The 22,782-nt window shown below is 34.2% G+C and overlaps 5 protein-coding genes and 1 pseudogene across 6 annotated transcripts; 4 read left to right on the plus strand and 2 right to left on the minus strand.

Moving 5' to 3' along the window:
- Positions 1–629: 629 nt before the first annotated feature.
- Positions 630–2,397, minus strand: LOC147939427 (uncharacterized). The gene has a single exon (XM_087463715.1). It carries the CDS (start codon positions 1,914–1,916, stop codon positions 786–788), a length of 1,131 nt encoding a protein of 376 aa, XP_087319841.1. The 5' UTR covers positions 1,917–2,397; the 3' UTR covers positions 630–785.
- A 2,603-nt stretch (positions 2,398–5,000) lies between these two features.
- On the minus strand, positions 5,001–6,369 carry LOC104714792 (F-box protein At1g30790-like; annotated as a pseudogene).
- A 1,708-nt stretch (positions 6,370–8,077) lies between these two features.
- Positions 8,078–11,136, plus strand: LOC104714793 (uncharacterized). The gene is made up of 4 exons (XM_010432253.3): positions 8,078–8,300; positions 8,395–8,513; positions 8,622–10,625; positions 10,715–11,136. Exons 3-4 carry the CDS (start codon positions 8,678–8,680, stop codon positions 10,906–10,908), a joined length of 2,142 nt encoding a protein of 713 aa, XP_010430555.2. The 5' UTR covers positions 8,078–8,300; positions 8,395–8,513; positions 8,622–8,677; the 3' UTR covers positions 10,909–11,136.
- LOC104704063 (uncharacterized) lies at positions 11,036–16,033 on the plus strand. Its single transcript, XM_087464854.1, has 5 exons — positions 11,036–12,951; positions 13,232–13,272; positions 13,701–13,777; positions 13,893–14,946; positions 15,045–16,033. The coding sequence occupies exons 3-5, from the start codon at positions 13,759–13,761 to the stop codon at positions 15,829–15,831; spliced, it is 1,860 nt and encodes a 619-aa protein (XP_087320980.1). The 5' UTR covers positions 11,036–12,951; positions 13,232–13,272; positions 13,701–13,758; the 3' UTR covers positions 15,832–16,033.
- On the plus strand, positions 11,205–12,863 carry LOC104716094 (putative pentatricopeptide repeat-containing protein At1g64310). Its single transcript, XM_019229701.2, has one exon. The coding sequence runs from the start codon at positions 11,205–11,207 to the stop codon at positions 12,861–12,863; it is 1,659 nt and encodes a 552-aa protein (XP_019085246.1).
- Positions 16,034–16,097: 64 nt separating the features above from the next.
- LOC104714795 (uncharacterized) lies at positions 16,098–19,910 on the plus strand. 2 transcript variants are annotated; one of them, XM_010432257.3, is made up of 4 exons: positions 16,213–16,392; positions 17,735–17,921; positions 18,048–19,685; positions 19,845–19,910. In XM_010432257.3, the coding sequence occupies exons 2-3, from the start codon at positions 17,825–17,827 to the stop codon at positions 19,682–19,684; spliced, it is 1,734 nt and encodes a 577-aa protein (XP_010430559.1). In that variant the 5' UTR covers positions 16,213–16,392; positions 17,735–17,824; the 3' UTR covers position 19,685; positions 19,845–19,910. The 2 variants fall into 2 exon arrangements, with proteins under 2 accessions (XP_010430558.1, XP_010430559.1); XM_010432256.3 differs by having other exon boundaries at positions 16,098–16,392; positions 18,048–19,910.
- The last annotated feature ends 2,872 nt before the right edge of the window (positions 19,911–22,782 follow it).

The raw sequence follows: 22,782 nt of genomic DNA on the forward strand, positions 1-22,782 counted from the left end.
AGAAACAAATTACATGTTTACATTTTATATTACTTTGACAAATTGATTATTCTCAAGGCCGGTTTACTGATATGGACTAACCAATTCAGTCAAATTTAGTTAGCTTTCAGTTTTTATTTTCTTAAATTAATTAAAGCAATGGAAAAGGAAATTATAAAAACACTTGTAGTGTACTTCTTTTTATGATAGTTAAATCTTGAAGTGTTTTTTTTAAGTTCAATCTTAGAAATCTTGAAGTGTTTTTTTTAAGTTCAATCTTAGGATCAGTGTTTAGTTTATTAGTAAAATTAAATGAATATAACTGTCTAATGTTTCAAGATATCTCATACCCAACTACTATAAGATGTTTTGAGTAAAGCATGCAAATTAAGAAATGACCATTTTAAAAAAGTTACATTGAAACTTAAAAACATCCTATATATTATGAAACAAAAAAGCTTCTCTAAATATTCTATATTATGAAAGGGAGGGAGTATCATTTAATTTTACTTATGTACCAAAAAAAAAAAAGGAAATATAACCTAAAAATTGGTTGTTAAACTTGAGATGTCCTAAGCGATGGCTACACTTGTCTATGCTCCGGATATGAAATAGACTTTAAGTTCAGTGTTGTTGTTGGATTCAGAAGAGAGAAAAAGCTTGAGATTCATTTTATTGAAATGAAAGAAAGATTCGTTACACGATGATAAGATTCAAAAACATGAAAGTGAAGCAAAATAAAAATAAAAGTGAAAACAAAAACAATGAATAACAAAAGCGTACCGTAAGTCGTTGACTTGGCTTTCTCAATTTTCATGCCTCTCACATTGTTTGAATCTCCCGTTCATATCAACTCTCTCGAAGTCAGAATAGAGAGGAAAATAGAAAATGGTCGAAAAAAAGCAAGGGGTGAATTTTGGAGCCCTTATTTGTAAATCCTGAGAGCTTCCGCTATTCATGTCGTATAAGCAAATACGATGCATGTCACCGAGTGTCACGACGTCGCTGGTTAAGAACCCCACGGTTTTGAGCCATACATCTTTAACAAACTCTTTCACGTTAACCCAACAAGTCCCAAAAATGCTCTCCAAAACCCATATCTCATCATAATCCACTCCTTCCTTCTTTCTCGAAGTAATGATCCCAAGCTTTCCTTCGTAGCTTGTCAAGTCTAGAGAGTTACCGCTCCTTATACTCTCAGGAACCGGGCAATATGACCATGTTTCGGTTTTGAAACAAAACCGAAACACGTTTTTGCGGGTTAACCAATGCAAAAAGCCGTAAGAAGATGTCGGTTTAAAGTTCCAATAACTCAACATGTCTTCAGCCGGTAGTACCAAATTCTTCAGTCTCTTCCATGCATACGAATCCGAATCGAAAACTTCACAGACGAAACTGGTATTGATGGTGTTCCTCCTCCTGGACCTCCTCTCCGCGTAAGGTAAGTCTGAGAGCCTGAGGATCTTATACCGGAAAGGGTTAGACTCAATAACCATTAAACCGAGGGATATGGTGAAATACCGGGTTTTTGGGTTCGGTAAGATCAGGTGTTGTTTAGTCGTTGGTTTGCAGATGATGTACTCCGGTTGTCCTCCTCTAACCGGAAGATCATTAACACAAAGCAAGATCCCATGACTTGCGTCACAAGCTTGAATCCTTGCTCGTCCCTGCGGTAGAAAATCGAGCGAGACTTCATGAGTCCCACCAGGTTTGTTTCCGAAAGTTTCGGCAAAAGTGGTGCGTATACTTAGTCCTCTCGAGTACTGGAGGAAGTAACCGGAAATGGAATTGGTTCTTTGGAGATTGAGTTTGAGAAACCAAGAAGTGGAGGTTCTTTTGTTACATTCTTTGTTTAGGAGTCTGATTTTTTCGACCACCGAATAACGAGAACGAGAAAGAACCTCGATGAACATGTCATGGTTCATCTCAAAAGTCATTTGTGAGAATGTATGTAGTGAAATAAAAGATGAAGATTTGTTGTTTTTGATCTGTGGCTACTTACGACAACAAATGTAGCTATATTATATAGGATGATTTTATGTAACCCAATTTTCATTTTGTTTCATGATTTTGGTAATACCATACTTTCCATTTTTGTGATATATTTTCTAAACGTAAACCAACAATGAGAAAGAAACCCCCGCGCCAATTTGTCTTTTTGTTTTTGAATATTTTAAGAATATTATCCAATTTTTATTTGCATATCACAAATTAATTACCACAACTGGAAGATATATGTATGTATTCAATATTACTGGAAAATGAAAAATCGGTAATGTTCACTTCACTGTAGAGTCTGAATCATGTAACCAATATATAAAATACGTGGTTGTCTCATTTTCCTATATATATTTATTTATTTATTTAAAAGCATGAACCAATGATATAAACTAAATTAAAAGTTAAAACTATACTGGGTTTTCGGATTGTGAGATGAACCAAATCGGGTTTAGATTTTCTTGCCCTATCTCATTTGGTTTGGTACTATAATTAGTTAATTACTACATGTATACTGATTTTTTTCTTGTTGCAAGAATCTATTGAGAATCAGTTGAAGATCATTGAACTAATTAAATTCTTGTAATATACATATATTAAATTAATTAATTATAGTACTAAATTGATTCTCAATTAATTAATTTAATATATGTACTATGTAAATTTAATATATGATATATGTACTATTTGATTTAGATATTTGGTTTTAATTAATTAATTGCAATATTAAATTATTACATATATTAAATTAATTAATTGAAAATATTAAATTAATACTTCACTTGTACTATCTAAATCAAATATTTAAAACAGATTATATGATCTCTATTTTAGGAAATGAATACTATAAAAATACTGTAGACCAAACTTTATAGAAAGACTGCTAATTTAGGCTAAGAGGGAGGTGAATAGGGATCTACATCTATCCATTATTTTGTAACTTTTGTTCCACCATATCTGTATAGTATTCATTTCCTAAAATAGAGATAATAAATTATATTTTAATGATTCAAGCAGTACAGGTGAAGTGAATAGTGATGATTCAGTGACCCCAACCCGAATTTCAATTTTCATTTAGATGGAAAATATATATAGCTTTCAATTGGTAATTTGTGATATGCAAATAAAATGTGAATAGATTATATTTACAAAAAATTCTTAATATAAAATGTGAATAGATTATATTAACAAAAAATCAGTATATATACATATATTAAATTAATTAATTATAGTACTAAAGCTAATGAGATAACACAAGAAAATGTAGATCCGACGGTTTATTCACAATCCCAAAAACATATATAGTTTTAACTTTTAATTTAGTTTATATCATCTGTATGTATATATCTATATATATATATATGAAATTAAGATAAAGAAAAATAAATGATTTATATATATAATATATAATATTCAAATAGTACAAGTGAAGTGAATATTGATGATGCAATTTCCCCATAAAAATTTTCATTTTCCAGAAATATGGAGTACATATATCATTCATTGGAATTATGTTGTAAAGTATTTACAACCTACAACCAATATATCATCCCCAAATGAAACAAATAAGAACCACTAGAACATTATTTTCATGTTAAACATAGGGAGTATAGTGAAAAACGACATATATATGGAAATCAAACACTTGTTGTATAGAGTGAAAATACCATAAACAAATAAATCACTAACAGAAAATAACTTTCCATGACTTACTCTATTCCAGATCTATGAATGTCATGAATAAATATGAAAATAAAATTTTATATAGAGGAACACAATCGCTTTTGATTACCATTCAATTACATACCTGCACCATGCACCAGATAATGTCAAAGAATTTAGAGAGGACTCAGATGTTAGTTAGTATCATTTTTATTCCGGGTGGATTCTGTTGGCTGGAAGAGCAACCTTCTATATTGCCTCTATACTAGTAGAAGGTTGCTCTTGTATCAGGTGAGACCAATCTAGGTACATAATAGTCACTCATCTGCATCTTCAAGGCACACACGATCTTATATAAGCTGCTCCCATACTTTCAAAATAAAAGAGATTACAACTGAATTACGTACCTACACCAAATTATGTGTCAAAGGAAATCTTTGATGATCACATCTTGATTCATTACCTACGATTCATATTGTCGCTTTTAGATCTAGAAATATGTTTGCTGAGTTTGATGAGTTTTTTTAATATATATGTTAAGTATAAATAGAAGTGCCGATTCATTTGGATTGTTGTGAAATATAAAATTAGGATGTGACGCGTCGATTCATCTGAATTATTGTGAGATATAAATTAGGATGTGATATTTTTTTTATTTACTAAAATTTATTTTTTACTTTAGTTGTCTTAAATCCGCTATTTAGATCATGATTAAATATATCTCACAAATTGTATGCCATTGGCGCATATATTATTTCTTAATATTTTCACTTACTTTATCAGATCCCTTTCACTAGTTTAAATGAAATTGTAAATCAGCAGTTAAAACGTTCTAGTTTGTTGTATATTCTTATAACCTTATACAAGATTTGTATCATTTGATTTGATGATGCCTCTAAAAATGCTGCTAGTTTGTTGCTTCAACATCCTTTGAATGAAAGCATGTTCATAAAACATTTTAATTAAATAAATAAATAATTTTCCAAAAATTATTTAAATAACTTCGAGGCTTATAAAACCAAACAATTTGTTTTACATGAGATATTATTTTTTCTTTTGAAATAAAGTGATAAAAGGAATAAGTTTCATGCTTTGCGTACTGATCACATAAGTTTTTAACATAATCACATGCCAATGTATATACTCTATTATAACTTTTCCCTTATTGAAAAAGTAATTTTCTGCAGTGTTCCACTTTTTTAACACTAAATCAAGTCAAACATTTTTATGGAACAATCCTCCTAGCTTGTTTAATTCCTAGCAATTGAAAACGCTCATATCCACAATGTAACCATTATATATATACGTACCCTATAAAATATGGTATAGGAATAAATTACATTAGAAAAACATGAAAGTCATATATATCGAACATTTTTTTTTTATTGAAAGTTTTTCTTGAAAGACTTGTTTGGTGTTACACACAAACTTTTTAAGAAACACAAACCGCTTACAAAATTAAATTTTGATTATTTGTTGACAACAAAAAGGAAGATTATTTATGCCCCAAGTTGTGCTAATTGAGTCTTGAGTCTTTAGACTAGTTTGCATTTGTCAGCCAGTGTCTTCTTCACGTTGGTCCAGATCAACCCTCTCGTAATCAGAACAAAACGGGAAACAAACGTAATAAGCAAATTCCGTGTTGGTATGAACTATATTCAATCTCTTTGTGTTTATGTTGTAGAAGCAAACACGATCCCAGCTACAAAGCGTTACAACGTCGTTGCTCGGAGTCCAGAGAATGTTATCGCTCACCCCAATGCTTTTAATATCACTCACTTTTATCCACGACTTTCCAAAACTGCTCTTTAAAACCCATAACCCGCGAACATCTTCTTGATCTTTGCCTGTCCACTCACGAATAACACCTAGCTTCCCTTCGTATATGACCAGTTTTGGGAAAACACCAAAGTTGGGAGTATGCAAGAAAGACCAAGCCTCGGTTTTGAGACAGAACCGGATCACATTGTCGTTCCGCGATCTCCAATGCAAGAATCCAGAAGCTTGTACCGGGTTTGAAAGAATTAAACCGTCTGTTCTTGGTAGACGCAAGTTTTTAAATCTCTTCCACGCAAACGAACCGGAATCGAAAACTTCGCACGCTAAAGTTCTTAGATTCCGATTCATACCGGACGTCTTCGAAAGCCTAATTATTTTATACCGGAAAGGGTCCAACCCAATTACAGCTATCCCCAATGACCTATCACAACTCCGCCCATTTGGGTTAGGTATGATCTGATACTGTTTTGTGGTTGGTTTGCAGACTATGTACTCCGGTACTACTCCTCTGTCATTAACACAGAGCAATATCCCATGACTTGCATCACAAGCTTTGATCTCGAAGTTGTTTCCCGGTGGCAGGAAATCGATGGAGACTCCGTTGTTTTGTAAATCACTCTTCTCATGGATAAAACTGGTTCGAAGTTTGTATCCTTGTTCGTAGTATCGTGATTGTAGGAAGTATCCGGAAACAGAATTGGTTCTGTGGAGATTGAGATCGAGAAACCATGACTCGTAGCTTCTCTTGTTGCATTCTTTATTCAGGAGCCTGAATTTTCCCAAATCTGAAGCCGGAAGATAAGAAAGAACCTCTTGGGTCATGTCTTGATTCATCACCGGAGAACTCATGATCCTGTCCAACAAAAAAAAAGAAAAAAGCTGACCACGATCGATCCACTCAATGAGAAATATTAAAATCAGGATCGGTAGAGAAGAGCGTTATATAGTGTTTAATTTATGGGCCTTTTCTGTTAAAGGATAGTACCAATATTGCCTTTTTCTTCTCTAGTCCCAAAACAAACAACTTAACCAAAGATCAACAAATCATTCACTGACTGTAGTAACCTTGAGCCCAAAGTTTCTCTTTTTGACTTTTAACTTTTAACCAAATTTACATTATTTTAATTGCTAGATAACATTTTTTTTTGTCAACCAATCTTTGGAATTTTTTTCTTGTAATATATTAACTACTACTCAAAATATTTTACTCCTTCCAATTTCATATAGTTATTGAAAAAGATCTACATATTTATTTATCATATATATTATACGATAATTCAAAACAATTTGTAAATGAAATAAAAGAATAAGAAAGATGATAGGAGATTCATAATTTAAAATCTTAATAAAATCTTTCAAATATAATTATTATAATAATATTTTGGATTCTTAGATACAAAATCTTACTTTTAAAAGTTCTGATTGGTTTACAAATTTTTAAATTAATTAATAATTTTCGTCCATAATTAATTGGAAAGAGAAAATATTTTTTTTAGAAATTATTAATTATTTAAAAGATTTTATTATTCTAATATTAAAATTATATTTTTAAAATTAAACATTTGTCTTAATACCAATAGGATGGTAATGTAATTTTTTTACATTTTATGAGGTTATTTTTACATATGTACTTCCCAATCAATATAGTAGGATATGTTTATCTTTCTCTTAGTAGTTAGTACCCTTAGTAGTTAGTATAATAGTACCTTTAAATTTTGATGTAATTTAAAAATCTAGGTATACGTTTTTTTCTTTTTTTTGGTCGGATAAGGGAGACAATCTAGGTATACTTTCTTATATTGTTAAATGTTTCATTCCATTAAAAGATCATTATTTATTAGATATTTTTGCTTTATGAAAAACCATCAACTATAAATAACTGAAGACATTTGTTGGCCATACTAGTAACACGTATCTCTCTAATTCTGCAGGCGAAACGAAGATTGCGATTCTAAAGGATATTGAACATGAATTCCATCCAATGCTATTCTAAGAATTAATGGAACAGTTGTATGACCATAAGTTATATATGATCATCCACGGCTTTAAGTGAGCTGTGAGATATGTGCAGTGCAAACAATGTGAGAGACGGAAGCATAAAAAAGATAAATATTAATGACTTCTATACGAACTAGTGATTTCAAATTCAATAGTCATAACTTGTTTTGTTTTGTCTCGTCATATATATATCTGCCAACGTAACTGCCTCAAACCTGTGTATATATGGAATGTATACAAATGAAGATTTATCTTTAACTTTGATTCTTACAATTTTTTTTTCCAAATTAAGATAGTCAAATTTTCTCACAAACAAACATTATCTGCCTCACTGTTTACTCTTTTCTTTTCTCTTTTTTTTAGTTAAACATTCAAAATTCTGGTTGGAAAGTCAAACATGCATGAAAAGACTTCAAATACAGACTAATCAGCCTTTTTATTAATTACTGTAGTTGTTTTTTTTTTTGTTGTTGATAAGACTTGGGAAAGAAAATGGTCAAATGGATATAAAAGTTGAATCAAGTAAAATTAAACCACAAACGACGACGTTTAGAAGCGAAAAGTATAAAACCGAAACACACCGTTTTTGAGAAATTAATCAAAGGGATTCTCTTTAATTACATCACATTATTAGTTAATAAAAATAATTAAGACGAAACTCGCGGGAACACTTCATAAATGGGCTCCGCCTCCCACGTAATGCGGACAAGCAAAAAAAAAAAAAAAAGCTGACGAAAAAACACTTTTGAAGTTTGAACAACGAAAAAAAAATATTATTCAGCTTTTCTCTCTGCAAAATCGTTACAGAGAGACGACAGCGAAGAAAAAAACTTTGGGTAAAAATTTAGAAGCAAACCCAAAAGAGAAGTTTTCATTTTCTACAGGTAAAGATCGAGTTAAAAGTTTCGACCTTTTTAGCGGTTGATTTCTTAATTTTTCTCCTCGAATTGAACCCTAATTTTGAGATTTGGTGGTCAGGGTTGGAGAAGATTGTTGATGTTTTGGTTTGATTCCATTACTCAACCATATGATTTCACATATTCAACGACAACAATTCATCGATCCTTGAGAACCAAAACAAAGGATCTTCATTTCAGGTTTTTTTCTTCCTCCACCATGGAATCATATCTGTAAATATTTAAACTTTTAAGGGAATCGGAATTGATTTTCTCAAAAAAAGCTTGATTTTTTTTTTTTTTTACCAGATCAAACTTCTTTATAGAGAAGATTTGAAAACTTTGACAAGCCCCCCTGTGATGTGATGGAGCAATTCAGGCAAATCGGAGAGGTTCTAGGAAGCTTAAACGCTCTTATGGTATTACAAGACGATATCTTAATCAACCAAAGACAATGCTGTTTGTTGTTAGATATTTTCAGTTTGGGTTTCAACACCGTTGCTGAAGAGATCAGACACAACTTGAAGCTTGAAGAGAAGCATACTAAATGGAGAGCCCTTGAACCGCCTTTGAGAGAGCTCTATCGAGTCTTTAAAGAAGGCGAAATGTACGTTCGTAACTGTATGTCCAATAAAGATTGGTGGGGCAAAGTTATCAACTTTCATCAGAACAAAGATTGTCTTGAGTTTCATATACACAACTTGTTATCTTACTTTCCGGCTGTGATCGAAGCTATAGAGATTGCTGGTGAGATCTCTGGTCTTGACCCTGCTGAGATGGAGAGGAGGAGAGTTGTGTTTTTAAGAAAGTATGATAAAGAGTGGAATGATCCAAAGCTTTTTCAGTGGAGGTTTGGGAAACAGTATTTGGTTCCGAGGGATCTTTGCAGCCGTTTTGAGCATTCTTGGAGAGAAGATAGGTGGAATCTGGTGGAAGCATTGCAAGAGAAGAGGAAGTCGGAAAGCCTTGAGGTTGGCAAGACTGAGAGGCGTTTAGCTGATTTTTTGTTGAAGAAACTAACCGGGTTGGAACAGTTTAACGGTAAGCTTTTCCCGAGTTCGATACTCGTTGGCTCTAAGGATTACCAAGTGAGGCGGAGATTAGGTGGTCAGTACAAGGAGATTCAATGGTTAGGGGACAGTTTTGTATTGAGACATTTTTTTGGGGATCTTGAGCCGTTAAATGCAGAGATTTCTTCTCTGTTATCGCTTTGTCACTCGAATATACTTCAGTACCTTTGTGGATTCTATGATGAAGAAAGGAAAGAATGTTCTTTGGTTATGGAGTTAATGCACAAAGATTTGAAAAGCTACATGAAGGAGAATTGTGGACCTAGAAGAAGATATCTCTTCTCTGTTCCTGTTGTGATCGATATAATGCTTCAAATCGCTAGAGGGATGGAGTATCTTCATTCAAATGAGATCTTCCATGGAGATTTGAATCCCATGAACATTCTTTTGAAAGAGAGAAGTCACACTGAAGGCTATTTCCATGCGAAGATATCAGGTTTCGGTTTGACGTCAGTTAAGAATCAGTCTTTCTCTCGTGCTTCTTCTAGACCAACCACACCTGATCCTATAATCTGGTATGCACCAGAGGTTCTCTCAGAGATGGAACAAGATCTCAAAGGTACGGCTCCGAGATCGAAGTTTACACATAAAGCTGATGTCTATAGCTTTGCAATGGTGTGTTTCGAGCTTATAACCGGTAAAGTTCCATTTGAAGATAGTCATCTTCAAGGGGATCATATGGCTAAGAACATAAGAACGGGAGAGAGACCTCTCTTCCCTTTCCCTTCGCCAAAGTACCTTGTCAGTCTGATTAAACGTTTCTGGCACTCACAACCGAATCAGCGTCCAACTTTCTCTTCGATTTGCCGGATCCTCCGGTACATCAAGAAGTTCCTAGTTGTGAATCCTGATCATGGTCACCTCCAAATCCAAAATCCACTTGTTGATTGCTGGGACTTGGAAGCAAGATTCTTGAAAAAGTTCTCAATGGAGTCAGGTTCCCACGCGGGATCCGTGACACAAATACCGTTCCAGCTTTACTCATACAGGATCACAGAGAAAGAGAAGATGAGTCCAAACTTCAACAAAGAAGAGAGTTCAGAAACAGGTGAATCTGTTTCAGAAAGTGTTTCAGTGGTTGAAGATCCACCAACAATGCCAACGTATACAAAGTCATTGTGCTTAGATGCAATATCTGAATACTCTGATACAAGATCAGTTTACTCTGAAGCTCCAATCAAAAAGACCTCAGCTTTAAAGAAGAGCAGTGACGCCGTCAAACTCAGAAGAAACTCAATCTCAGGTCAGATAAAAATTGTATTTTCATTGTAAAGCTCTCTGATGAATGAGATCAAACCAAATAGATTTAATAATAAGATCTTTCGATTGCAGGTTTACGAACTTCAGGATCATCTCCTATAAAACCAAGATCAGCAACAAAAGCATCATCACCGCTAAGTCCATTTGGAAGAAGCAGCAGCAAAGCAAGGAAGGATACTAGATTGCCTTTGAGTCCTATGAGTCCTTTGATCCATGGAAGACGTAGACAACTCACTGGTCCTGCTTCTGACTCTGAGCTAACATAGCTTTTTAAACACACACATCTTGTTTTTTTTGCAAGAATCTTAAAACTGAGACACAGTGTTAGTTCCATAACATAACCCTTTTTTGTGTATCCTCTTAAATACCATTTTTTTTTTTTTTTTTTTTTTTGTATTTGTAAATTTTGCTTTCTTTAGATACTTCTCTGTAGCTTCTGCAAAGTCTGCACTTTTTTATCTGAAAAAAACAAGAGCTTTATTTTTACCCTTAAAGTCTTATTCCTGTGTTTGAGGCTTTGCTCGATTAAAGACTGGATTTTGCGTTTGTGATTGCACCTCTAATGGCCTCGCAGACGCAATTACGTTTGATTATCTACGAGTTCTCGAGGAAATTTCAAACGAAATTGAGTACCCAGAAACTGCATAGCTTTGTTACTACGTCCAAACTCGCTCGTGACCCGTTTTTCGCGACGCAGCTTGTACGATTCTATGCGTTAAACGATGATCTTGTCTCTGCCCGCAAACTGTTCGACGTATTTCCTGAGCGAAGCGTTTTCCTTTGGAACTCTGTTATTCGAGCTTTTGCTAAAGCTCATCAATTTAGTACTGCTTTTTCACTCTTCTCTCAGATGCTGAGTTCTGATACTAGACCAGACAACTTCACCTATGCGTGCTTAGCTCGTGGCTGTTCAGAGAGTTTCGATACCGAGGGACTGAGGTGTATTCATGGGATTGCGATCGTATCTGGTCTTGGATTTGATCAAATTTGTGGTAGTGCAATTGTTAAAGCTTATTCAAAAGCTGGCCTTACTTTTGAAGCAAGTAAGTTGTTCCTTTCGATACCAGATCCTGATGTTGCTTTATGGAATGCTATGATTTCTGGATATGGATGCTCTGGATTTTGGGATAAAGGAGTCAATTTGTTTAACTTAATGCAACATCGAGGACATGTACCGGATTGTTATACAATTGTAGCCCTAACGACTTGTTTGATTGATCCTAGTTTGCTACTCATTGCTTGGTCTGTTCATGGATTTTGTTTGAAAATCAATCTAGATACTCATTCTTATGTTGGTTGTGCTTTAATGAACATGTACTCGAGATGCAGGTGCATAGCTTCTGCTTTTAGTGTGTATGATAGCATCTCTGGGCCTGATTTAGTAGCGTGTTCTTCTTTGATAACTGGTTATTCGAGATGTGGGAATCACAAGGAGGCTTTGTATCTGTTTAATGAGCTGAGAATGAGTGGTAAGAAGCCAGATTGTGTTCTTGTGGCGATTGTATTAGGGTCTTGTGCTGAGTTATCTGATTCAGTCTATGGCAAAGAAGTGCACGGCTATGTTATTCGACTAGGACTAGAATTTGATATCAAGGTTTGCTCTGCTCTTATAGACATGTACTCAAAATGTGGGGTTTTGGATTCGGCGATGAATCTTTTTGCAGGGATTCCAGAGAAAAACATTGTTTCCTTCAATTCTGTTATTTTGGGTTTTGGCTTGCACGGATTTGCTTCCTCTGCGTTTGAGAAGTTCACCGAGATGCTTGAGATGGGATTGAAACCTGATGAGGTCACTTTCGCTGCTCTGCTTTCTACTTGTTGCCATTCGGGACTTTTAAACGAAGGTCAAGAGATCTTCGAGAGGATGAAGAGTGAGTTTGGTGTTGAACCACAAACAGAGCATTATGTTTACGTGGTAAAGTTGATGGGAATGGCTGGAAAGCTAGAAGAAGCATTTGAGTTTGTAATGTCATTACGGAAACCAATTGATTCAGGAATTTTGGGAGCACTATTGTCATGTTGTGAAGTTCATGAGAACACGCAGTTGGCTGAAGTTGTAGCAGAGAAGATATTGGAGAATGGGGAAGAGAGAAGAAGTGTATACAAAGTGATGCTTTCTAATGTGTATGCAAGATATGGGAGATGGGATGAAGTAGAAAGGCTTAGAGATGGAATATCAGAAAGCTCTGGAGGGAAATTGCCAGGCATTAGTTGGTTTTAACTGTGAAGAAAAAACAGTTAATGGCTTGATAGGGTTCTTCTTGCTGATGATTAAGAAGAAGCGGAGACTTTGTGGCGTATGAGATAAGGTTAGCAGTTGCCCTTTGAATTACCATTCCTGGTTCGATTAGGTTAAGACCAGATAAGTGTATGACATAATTTTAGGATACTCCGGTCTGATCGGATCTATCTTAAAACATAAAGTTGTGGTTAGGGAGACAAAAAGCAAACCATCTCTTAAATTTATATTTATCCTTTTTCTTCTAATCACAACTTCTAAATATTACTCTAACTTCTAATATTGCTCTGTCTTTCTAATTTAAAAATCAGAATTAGATTGAAATCATTGTTTGGTTTCATCTTTCCCAGGAAGACAAAGAAACGACTAATTCGATCTCTCATTTTACCAGGTAATATTTTCAATCCTTTTTTTCATGTTTCCTGTCAATTTTTTTAAGAAGAATTGTGGTTTTCGCTGAGAAACTGCGGTAACTTTCGAAGAAACAATGTAAATCGTAGAATTCAGTTTTCTGTTCTGATTTGATGTCTAGAGAAAATAACTTCTGCAGAAAATTTTGGTCTCTGTATTTTGATTTGATCCACATATATCGTTGCGTGAGATCATTCTCTTATTTGTGAAGCTTTCTTGGGGAAAAGGTAAATTAGAAAGTGGTACATTCCCATTTCACTGGACAAAACTTGATACATAAGTTATTTCTCCCATCTATGTATGAATTAAAACAATTACTGACATGTATAATAATGATAGAGGTTTGTTGTTGAACATGTAAGATGATACTAAACATTTGTGATCGCTCGCTATTTTGTGTGTTTGCAGGAGGACGTTTTATTGATCTTAAGGTTCAAATGCAGAGACAAGAACGAGGATCGTAAGAATGGAGCGAGCAAAAACAGGTAAGATTTGTTTGAATTGATGCTCAACGTAGATATTAAATCACCGAAACAACTAGTTTTCGTCTTTGAAAATTGTTTATGTAAGGTTTTGTTAGTTCTCTTGTTATCTCTGCAGAAGTGGAGAAGAAAGTTTCAAAACTTGTAAAGTTCATCCAAACCAAAAACAAGATTCCAAAGGATTCAAAGAGAGAGCTTCTAGGGATTGTTAACGATCTTCAAGAGCAGTGTCAGTCTCTCTATACTGTTTTTGATGATTTTCAACAAGATTTAGACCCGAGTAGCGGTGGTGGCAGAAGGAAAGGGAAATCGCGTATTGCTTCATCGAGTTCAGACTTGGAGTATTACTCTTCAGAGGAAATAGAGAATGTTATAGAGGAAGGAATTGAAATTTCTGAGCTACAAAGCAAGCTTGAAGCATTGAGGAATGATGCTGAAGAGAGAGAACGAGAATTGACTTCACGTGTGAAGGAGCTAGAACGAGAGCTAGGTAACGCTAAAGCTGAGTGTGATCAGAAAAGAAGTTTAGAAAAAGAGATTGCGATGAAAGCTAGTGAAAGTAAACAGTTAGGAGAGAAGAACAAAGGGCTTAGATCTCAGATCTCTGGTTTGGAATCGGTTTTGAGAGAGAAAGGAGATGAGATATCAACACTTGTGAACAAGTTTGGGAACAGTGAGTTAGGTTTAACATCGAGGATCGAAGAGTTGAAAAGCCAGTTGAGAAATTTGGAAAAAGAAATTGGTTTCCTTCGTGCAAGAAACGCGGAATTGGCTAAAAAGTATGAAGGTAAGAGAGTAGAGGATGAAGAGCGAGTTAAGGGACTGGTGGATCAGGTAAATGGTATGAAACGTGAGCTTGAATCATCGCGGAGGCAGAAAGATGAATCTGAAGCGAAGTTGGAGAAAAAATTCGAAGAAGTTACAGAGACGGAGATGCAACTGAAGAGTCTGAAAGAAGAAACAGAGGAGGAGAGGAACAGACTGAATGAAGAGATTGAGTATCTTAAAGGAGAAAACCAGAAGCTGCATACAAGAATCGCAGAGCTGGATTCATTGAACATGGAGATAAAGACGAAGAATGCTGATAAGATTAGAAATGAGAGCAAGATATTGGACATTCAAAATTCTGATCAGAAGAAATTGGTCAAGGAACAAGATGATATTATTCGCAGGTAAACAACAACAGAAACGATTTTGGTTTTCAAAGTAATCTGACTTGTCAGAGTATTCATTCATTCAGGCTTTTAAGTTTCTTATGTTTCTGACGCAGGCTATCGGAGAAAGTCAAGGATCAACAGGGACTTGTCAAAGAACAAAAAGACACTATTGACAAGTTATGTGATGATCAGAAGCTAATGAAACGTTGGTCATCTGGCTCGAGCCGGGATTCGAAGATGAATCCAAATGCTTTAGAGAAGAAAATGGAAGAATTAGCTGAAGATTTCCGGATGAAGATAGAAGATCATATTAGGATACTATACAGGAGGATCCACGTGGCCGAACAAATACACTTAGAGAGCAAGAACGAGTATATAAAAACACGAGAAATGGCTCAACAAAACAGAGAAAACAGAGAAAGCCTGATGTTTTTCGAAACCCATTTCAGTAATATGAAAGATGCTTTGGAAAAAGGGTACAGGAGATCGGAAATGGCGATGAAGAAGCTAGAAGAAGCAGAGGAACAGACGAAAAGAGTTGGGAGATTAGGGGAAGAGATCGAGTCAGCGAAGCAATGGGTGAGTGAGAAGAAGAGCGAGGTAGAGAGTCTAAACGCAAAGCTAGAATGCGGAGAAGCTCAAGAAAATCTGTTGAAGGAGAAGCTATCAAAGCTAGAGAAGAAGCTTGCGGAAGAAGGAACGGAGAAACTGAAACTAACAAAGGTTCTGAGCAAATTTGAAACGAAAATGAAAGAGCTTGAGTTGAAGGCGAAGGGAAGAGAAGTAGAAGCGTTGAGTTTAAGGGAAGAGAAGAGAGAAGCGATAAGACAACTGTGTATCGTTGTCGATTATCAAAGAGATCGATACGATCAACTCAAGAAATCAATCTTAAAAGGTTGATTGATCTTCGTTTTTGCCATTTACTTTTATGTTTTCACGAAAACAAATGGTGGTTTGTTATATAATATTCAGAAACCCATCTTGCAAAATATAAGCTAATGTCAGATCGTGGATTCATCTATATTGTTGTAAAGTAACGAAAATGTTATTCATGTGGATAGTTTTTGTTTTGACCAGTAAAAATTTATTTAACAGTGTTCAGTAATTTTTGTAACTTTTGTTGTCTTTTATTAGAATAAAAAAGTCAAAATCGTAAAAAATAAATTGACCGGTTTGACGAGAAAATTGAAGAATGACAGATAGCACCAGCTGTGAAGCGGAGGCGGTGGGGGGGGGGAGACAGTGGCAAAAAGGGTAATAAAAACAAAAAGGAAGGGGCAATGCTGGGAAATTGGTTGGAAACGTAGTTTTCTTCTGGGTGGCAATTAAAACTGAACCACTTTTCTCTATCAAGTCGTCTTGTTTTCGTCGGTTCTATTCTTTCTTCTTGGGATATTTTTATTCATTCTTCATCTTCTCTAGTTTCTAATTCGCTACCACCGGAGCTCCTTCTTCTTCCAGGTAATAATAATCTCCGATATCAATTTTATGATTTGAGCTGAGTTTCTATTTCTTTCTAAATCTTCGATCCCGAGTGTACTCACTAGTTACTAATTAGTACTTACTTTTTTTTTTTTTTGTTCCTGTATGTAAATTTCATAAGCTAAATCAGGTTTAGTTCATCTATATGTATGAGGTTTTGGTGATTTAGCTATATGAGTTGAAGCTAGATTTAGTAATCTAGTGGACGTTTCATGAAGATTTCACTATTGTTTTTATCGAATTCCCGTTTGATTGCTCCCGATTTTGCATAATTTAGTGGACATTTCATGAAGATCCTCTCTAAACTAGATATTTCACGGTCATATCTAGATTTATAGATTTTTCAAAAAAAAAAATTGTAATTGTTGGATCTTTGTGTTAGGCTTTGGCTTTGGTTATAATAATCTTTCATGCAAAATCCGACTCGGATCTGCTTGTTTAAGGGGATACTCAAAACTAGTTAAAGCATCTCATTCGTTTCAATTTGCTAATTTTTTACTTTGCACATTCTATGGAAGTAAGAAGAAGATTTGGAGAGCTCTATTATTATTATTATTATTATTATTGGTCAGTAGTATATAATAGAGACATATAAAAAGAAACAAAAGCATATTATGAAACCTGTCTTCTTTTATATCATTCCTCTTGCTGTGCTTTTCTGGTTCCCATTACCCCCCCTAAAGGTGGCTCCACTGCCATTCTCCAGCCTATTATAATTCTTCTTCTCTTCATCACAGAGACCATCTCATTCTTTTTAATATAACAAATTATCAGATTTAGTTTTTGGACCATTTCTTTAATTGATTAGCATTTTTTTGGATACTTATGTTTGTATATCACATTGGTATGGGTCTCTATAGGTTTGAGATTGTACCATTGTTGTTGGATGGATGAGAGTATCTATCTACTTTGGATTTTTTTTTTTGTTAGGATATGTTTCTTTCTTAGTTTCTTACCTCACACTTCGTTTACATTTTTTACTTTTATCACCAGAGAGAAAGAATGAATCCATCTGAACAAAAGTTAACGGATCTCACCTTTATGGCATATAATATTTGCTTAGCTTTAAATTATTGTAGTGTCAGTATCTATCTGTTTGGTCATGTCAGGCTCCAATTGAATCATCGCCACTTCTTTATTCCATTCCTGTTACCATCCAACTTAAAAGTCATCCCCAACTTAAGTCTATTAGTTTACTAATTTTTGGTTTGATATTTTTTCACCAAACATTTGATATAGTTTTCAATTTTATATTTGCTAATATTCTTGAACAAGTTAAGAGTTTCTTCTTCTCACATGTCCTGTCTGTGAAATTGTGCAGAGTGTAAAAAGATCGCGATGCTTTGATGGAGTTCCAGATCTAGAAACTTTTGAAGTGCCTTTTTAATTGATTGAAGAGACTGAAGAAGAAATGAGAAAGCATAGTATTATTAGAGACTCCTTGAAATCTTTCTTTGAGCCTCATCTTCATCCTGACAATGGTGAATTGCTCAAAGGAACAAAGACTCGTACGTTTCTTTGCTCACTTTGTGTCACTTTACATTTTTTGTATTCATTGAGATTATGTCAAAATCCGTTGGTCTTTTGGCTTTTTGGAGTTGTTTATAAATGAAGACAATACTTTTGATCAACAGAAATAGATGAGAAAGTGAAGAAAATCTTGGGAATTGTTGAGAGTGGGGATATTGAGGAAGATGAATCCAAAAGACTAGTGGTTGCCGAGTTGGTGAAGGAATTCTACAAAGAGTATGAGTCCTTGTATCGCCAATACGATGATTTAACTGGTGAGATCAGGAAAAAAGTTCATGGGAAAGGAGAGAACGACAGCTCGTCTTCTTCGAGCTCTGACTCGGATTCAGATGAGAAGAGCAAGACAAACGGGCGTGCTGATAATGACATAGAGTTGGTTAAGAAACAGATCGAAGATGCAAATCTTGAAATTGCTCATCTGAAAAGGAAGTTAGCAACAACCGATGAAGAAAAAGAAGCCGTAGAATCAGAGCACCAAGAGATTTTGAACAAGTTAAAGGAATCAGAAGAGATTTGTGGGAATTTAAGACTTGAAGTTGAGAAGTTAGCGAGTGAAAACAAAGAACTAAATCAGAAACTGGAAGTTGCTGGTGAGACGGAATCTGATCTGAATCAGAAGCTAGAAGATGTTAATAAAGAGAGAGAGGGAATGGAAGCAGAGCTTGAGAAGAAGTCTCAAGAAGTTTCTGAGTATGTGAATCAAATCAGAAATCTAAAAGATGAGATGGAAAACAAGGCCAAAGATCACGAGAATACACTAGAAGAAAATAACCGTCTAGAAGCGCAAAAGAACGAAACCGAAGCAGAACTCGAGAGAGAGAAACAAGAGAAGCCCGCGTTACTGAATCAGATTAACGATGTGCAGAAAGCGTTGTTAGAGCAAGAAGCTGCCTACAATACGCTGAGCCAAGAACATAAACAGATCAACGGTTTGTTCGAAGAACGAGAGGCAACCATCAAGAAGCTAACAGATGACTACAACCAAGCCCGAGAGATGTTGGAAGAGTACATGTCAAAGATGGAAGAGACAGAGAGGAGAATGCAAGAGACCGGTAAAGATGTTGCATCGAGGGAATCTGCGATTGTTGATCTCGAAGATACGGTAGAGAGTCTACGTAATGACGTAGAGATGAAAGGAGAGGAGTTAGAGAGCTTGATGGAGAAGATGAGTAACATCGAGGTTAAACTCCGTTTGTCTAACCAGAAACTGAGAGTAACAGAACAAGTTTTAACGGAGAAAGAAGGAGAGTTGAAGAGAATAGAAGCTAAGCATTTAGAGGAACAAGCATTGCTCGAGGAGAAGATCGCAATGACACATGAAACATATCGAGGTATGATCAAAGAGATATCAGAGAAAGTGAATTCAACAATACTAAACCGGTTCCAATCCCTGTCTGAAAAACTTGAGGAGAAACACAAAAGCTATGAGGAAACAGTGGTTAATGCGACGAAGATGCTTTTGACAGCGAAGAAGTGTGTGGTAGAGATGAAGGAGAATAAAGAAGAGATGAAGAAGGAGAAGGAAGAGGTGGAGAAGAAGCTTGAAGGTCAAGTAAGAGAAGAGGAAAGAGAGAAGGAGAAGTTGAAGGAGACATTGTTGGGATTAGGAGAAGAGAAGAGAGAAGCGATAAGACAGTTATGTGTATGGATTGAACACCATAGAGACCGTTGTGAGTATCTTGAGGAAGTTTTGTCCAAAATGGTTGCGGCAAGAGGACAGAGACGGCCACAACGAGCTTAAAGTGAGTTGTTGTTCTCTTCTCAAAACTGCAAGTTAAAGCTTAGCTGTGTTTATTATACTCTTTTTGTTTTGCTGATTTGTGTTTGTTTTTCTATAATTTGTTTGTGTTTTCTAAGTCGAAATTGTTTTGCTGGAGTGACGTGTGAAGATTGTTTTGTAGTTGTAAAACCATAAAGATGGATTTGGATGGGTGGTGAGGTTTGTATAGAGAGACTCATTTGTCGGATCTCGAGAGGTTTCATCGTATTTGGTTCCTTGGTTTTTCCACGGGTGTCGAGTGATTCGAACAACGACGCCGTTTCTTTCTTGCTTATTTTTAAAAATGGGCCAAATTATAATGCTTTATTGGGTTTTAGTAATGGGCTTATATGAGAATTTATATGGATCAGGAGGGTTGCTAACCATACCAAAAATAGGAAATATGAGCCATCGATGTACAAATTTGGTCCGACGAAATGTTCACAAACACCGAACAAGTTTCCTTCTTACTAAGGTTGTGCAAATATGATTCTCTTTGTTAGTCATGATCCAAATATGAACAATAAGGATATAGATGCAATAAGGATAAGTAAATTGAGAATGAAAATAGTATTAATTAATCTTAAGTAGATATGTTAATTTTGAGTTTATGAAAGAAAATGGTTGTTTATTTAAAATGTCCGCCAAAAATATTGTCTTATAATGATGGTGTCCAAAAGTTCTTTACGACGTAGATCTCTTTAACAAAGTTGCTCACACTTCACTTTAATAGTGGTTTTCAGCTCATCTACCAGCTATAGTAGTAGATTAGTACTTACTACTTGCATTTTGCATTTCATATTACACTATATAAAAAAATTATTTTACATCATTTAATTTATATATTTGTATCATATTTAAATGATGTTGAAATAACTTGCATCACTTAAATAAATGATTTACATTTTGTCAATACAAATAATTTGCATCAATTGGAATGAAAATTTGTTTCAATTAGTGAAATTGATATTCATTTACATCACTTACAAAAATGTTGCAAGTCTTACATCATTTTATTAAATTGATATAAAATATTTGTATCAGTTATCAAAACTAATGTAAAATATTTATATCATTTTAAAAAACTGTTGTTAAAATTAATATTATAATAAATAATATGAAAATATTTTTTCTGTAAAGTAATATACAATTATTTATATCTTTCAATCCTTTTTGTAAATATTATCTGATAGAAATTATTTACTATATTTATGATGGCTCCACTGGATCAACGTGAAGTAAATATATATAGAAGCAAGCGATGTGAGATACAAGCTGTTTGAATTTTAAGTTTTAATCGATTAAAGAATATAACTTAATTATTTTTTTATTTTTTATTTGTTTTAAGTTTTTGAAATACAAGTCTTACTTTTGAAAAACAAAAAGAACTAAATATTTTAAAATTTTATATTTTGGAGTTTTTAAAAATAAAATAAAAAATTTGCTTAACACTTTTCATGCTAAAAAAATAAAAAATAGAGAATAGTGAAATCAAATTATATATATAGATATAGTTTTAATCATAAAACTTAAGATCAAAAAATAACATATGTTTATCCAATTACTTTTTTTTCTTGAAATATATGTATTGCTACATCATTTATAAAATGATGTAAAACTTGTATCATTTTCTAATGTGAATATAAATTTGCTTAACACCTTTTTTTTTTGCTGATTGGTGTTTGTTTTTTTTTATAATTACTTTGTGCTTTCTAAGTCGAAATTGTTTTGTTGAAGTGACGTGTGAAGATTGTTTTGTAGTTGTAAGACCATAAAGATGGATTTGGATGGGTGGTGAGGTTTGTATAGAGAGACTCATTTGTCGTTATAATGTCTCTCTTGTTAAAAAGAAAAAAAAACAGTTGAGTAGCATTTTTATTTTATGGGATTTTAGAAAAAATTTGGCCATAATACCAAAATTATGCACCGATAAATAATGGTGTATATTTACAAATAAATTACTTAAAAATCCATCCAATTTTTTTATATTTTTCCTTTTTTATGGAAAAAAAAATACAATAGTTTAAACTTAACTTGCAATGTCAACGTCCTCATGGTCTTGTTTTCGGTGTCTTTCCCCATCAAAGCTAAACATTTTTTATGGACATCCATGTAAAGTGAAGGTGCTTGAGATTTCAGGGTATGAAGGAACTTGTAAAGAGCTGAAACAATTGAAGCATGAGACTGAGAAAATTGGTCTTTCAACCTGGGAATAACAACAACTACTTTGCGAGTCACCAATGATCTAAAGAAGATTTGTCGAGTTTTCGCCAAGGTGTCACATGCACTTCTTCTAATTAATATTGGGAAAAAATCACTATTTATAGATACACGAATGACGGTTTCATCGAGGTAAGTGTTTTTTTATACCTGATTCGGAAACATTTTGCACTTGTAGAAATGTTGTGGAAAGAAGTTCTACATTAGAGGATCTAGTAAACATTTGTAAACCCCAACAGTTAAAGAGCTGAGTAGAAGTAATTAAATAAACTCTTTAGTTAAGAAATATGTCATGTCTTATAATTAACAAAACATAACATGTTTTAAAAATTAGTAACAAGCACATTTAATGGTTTATCGGTTCCACCCGCGCGTCAATATGAATGCACCCGCTCGTCAATATGGTAAATTTGAGAGAGTGGTTCTGAAATTTAACTAAATGAAAAGAAAAAACAAAACAAAACAAGAAAAAGGTAGCGTATCATCACAAGATATTGAATGGTAAGTAAAATAGTAGAATATCAAATTCTAACGAAAGTTTCATATATTAAAAATCTTTGAAGTAGAAAAAGCAAGATTGTAAAACTAGAATAACACGTTCCATGTATATAAATAATTTACTGAAATAGATATAGACGTGGTTAGCTTGATCTTCTCATGTTTCATATTTATTTATTTCTAATTATGGGGGGTTGATGTATGCATTTGATTTGCATGGTTTGGATATAAAACAAACGCGTTTCTACATAAGATATAGTATTAGTCGTAATAGTGATATTAATTAATTGACACGATTAAGACTAGCCCTAGGCCTAATTAAGATTGTTGATTAAGTTTTGTATTCTTCTCCTTGCAGAGTA

Source organism: Camelina sativa, chromosome 9 (genome assembly GCF_030686135.1).
Source record: "Camelina sativa cultivar CO46 ecotype springtype chromosome 9, ASM3068613v1".
Classification (NCBI taxonomy): domain Eukaryota; kingdom Viridiplantae; phylum Streptophyta; class Magnoliopsida; order Brassicales; family Brassicaceae; genus Camelina; species Camelina sativa.

What these genes read in the sequence shown, in the direction of transcription:
- LOC147939427 (XM_087463715.1), bottom strand. Translation starts at nt 1,916, where the DNA reads ATGACTTTTGAGATGAACCATGACATGTTCATCGAGGTTCTTTCTCGT.
- LOC104714793 (XM_010432253.3), top strand. Translation starts at nt 8,678, where the DNA reads ATGGAGCAATTCAGGCAAATCGGAGAGGTTCTAGGAAGCTTAAACGCT. An exon ending in CAGAAGAAACTCAATCTCAG is followed by an intron (nt 10,626 to 10,714) that starts GTCAGATAAAAA and finishes TTTCGATTGCAG; the next exon opens with GTTTACGAACTTCAGGATCA.
- LOC104716094 (XM_019229701.2), top strand. Translation starts at nt 11,205, where the DNA reads ATGGCCTCGCAGACGCAATTACGTTTGATTATCTACGAGTTCTCGAGG.
- LOC104704063 (XM_087464854.1), top strand. An exon ending in CAAGATGATATTATTCGCAG is followed by an intron (nt 14,947 to 15,044) that starts GTAAACAACAAC and finishes TTTCTGACGCAG; the next exon opens with GCTATCGGAGAAAGTCAAGG.
- LOC104714795 (XM_010432256.3), top strand. Translation starts at nt 17,825, where the DNA reads ATGAGAAAGCATAGTATTATTAGAGACTCCTTGAAATCTTTCTTTGAG. An exon ending in GCTCAAAGGAACAAAGACTC is followed by an intron (nt 17,922 to 18,047) that starts GTACGTTTCTTT and finishes TTTGATCAACAG; the next exon opens with AAATAGATGAGAAAGTGAAG.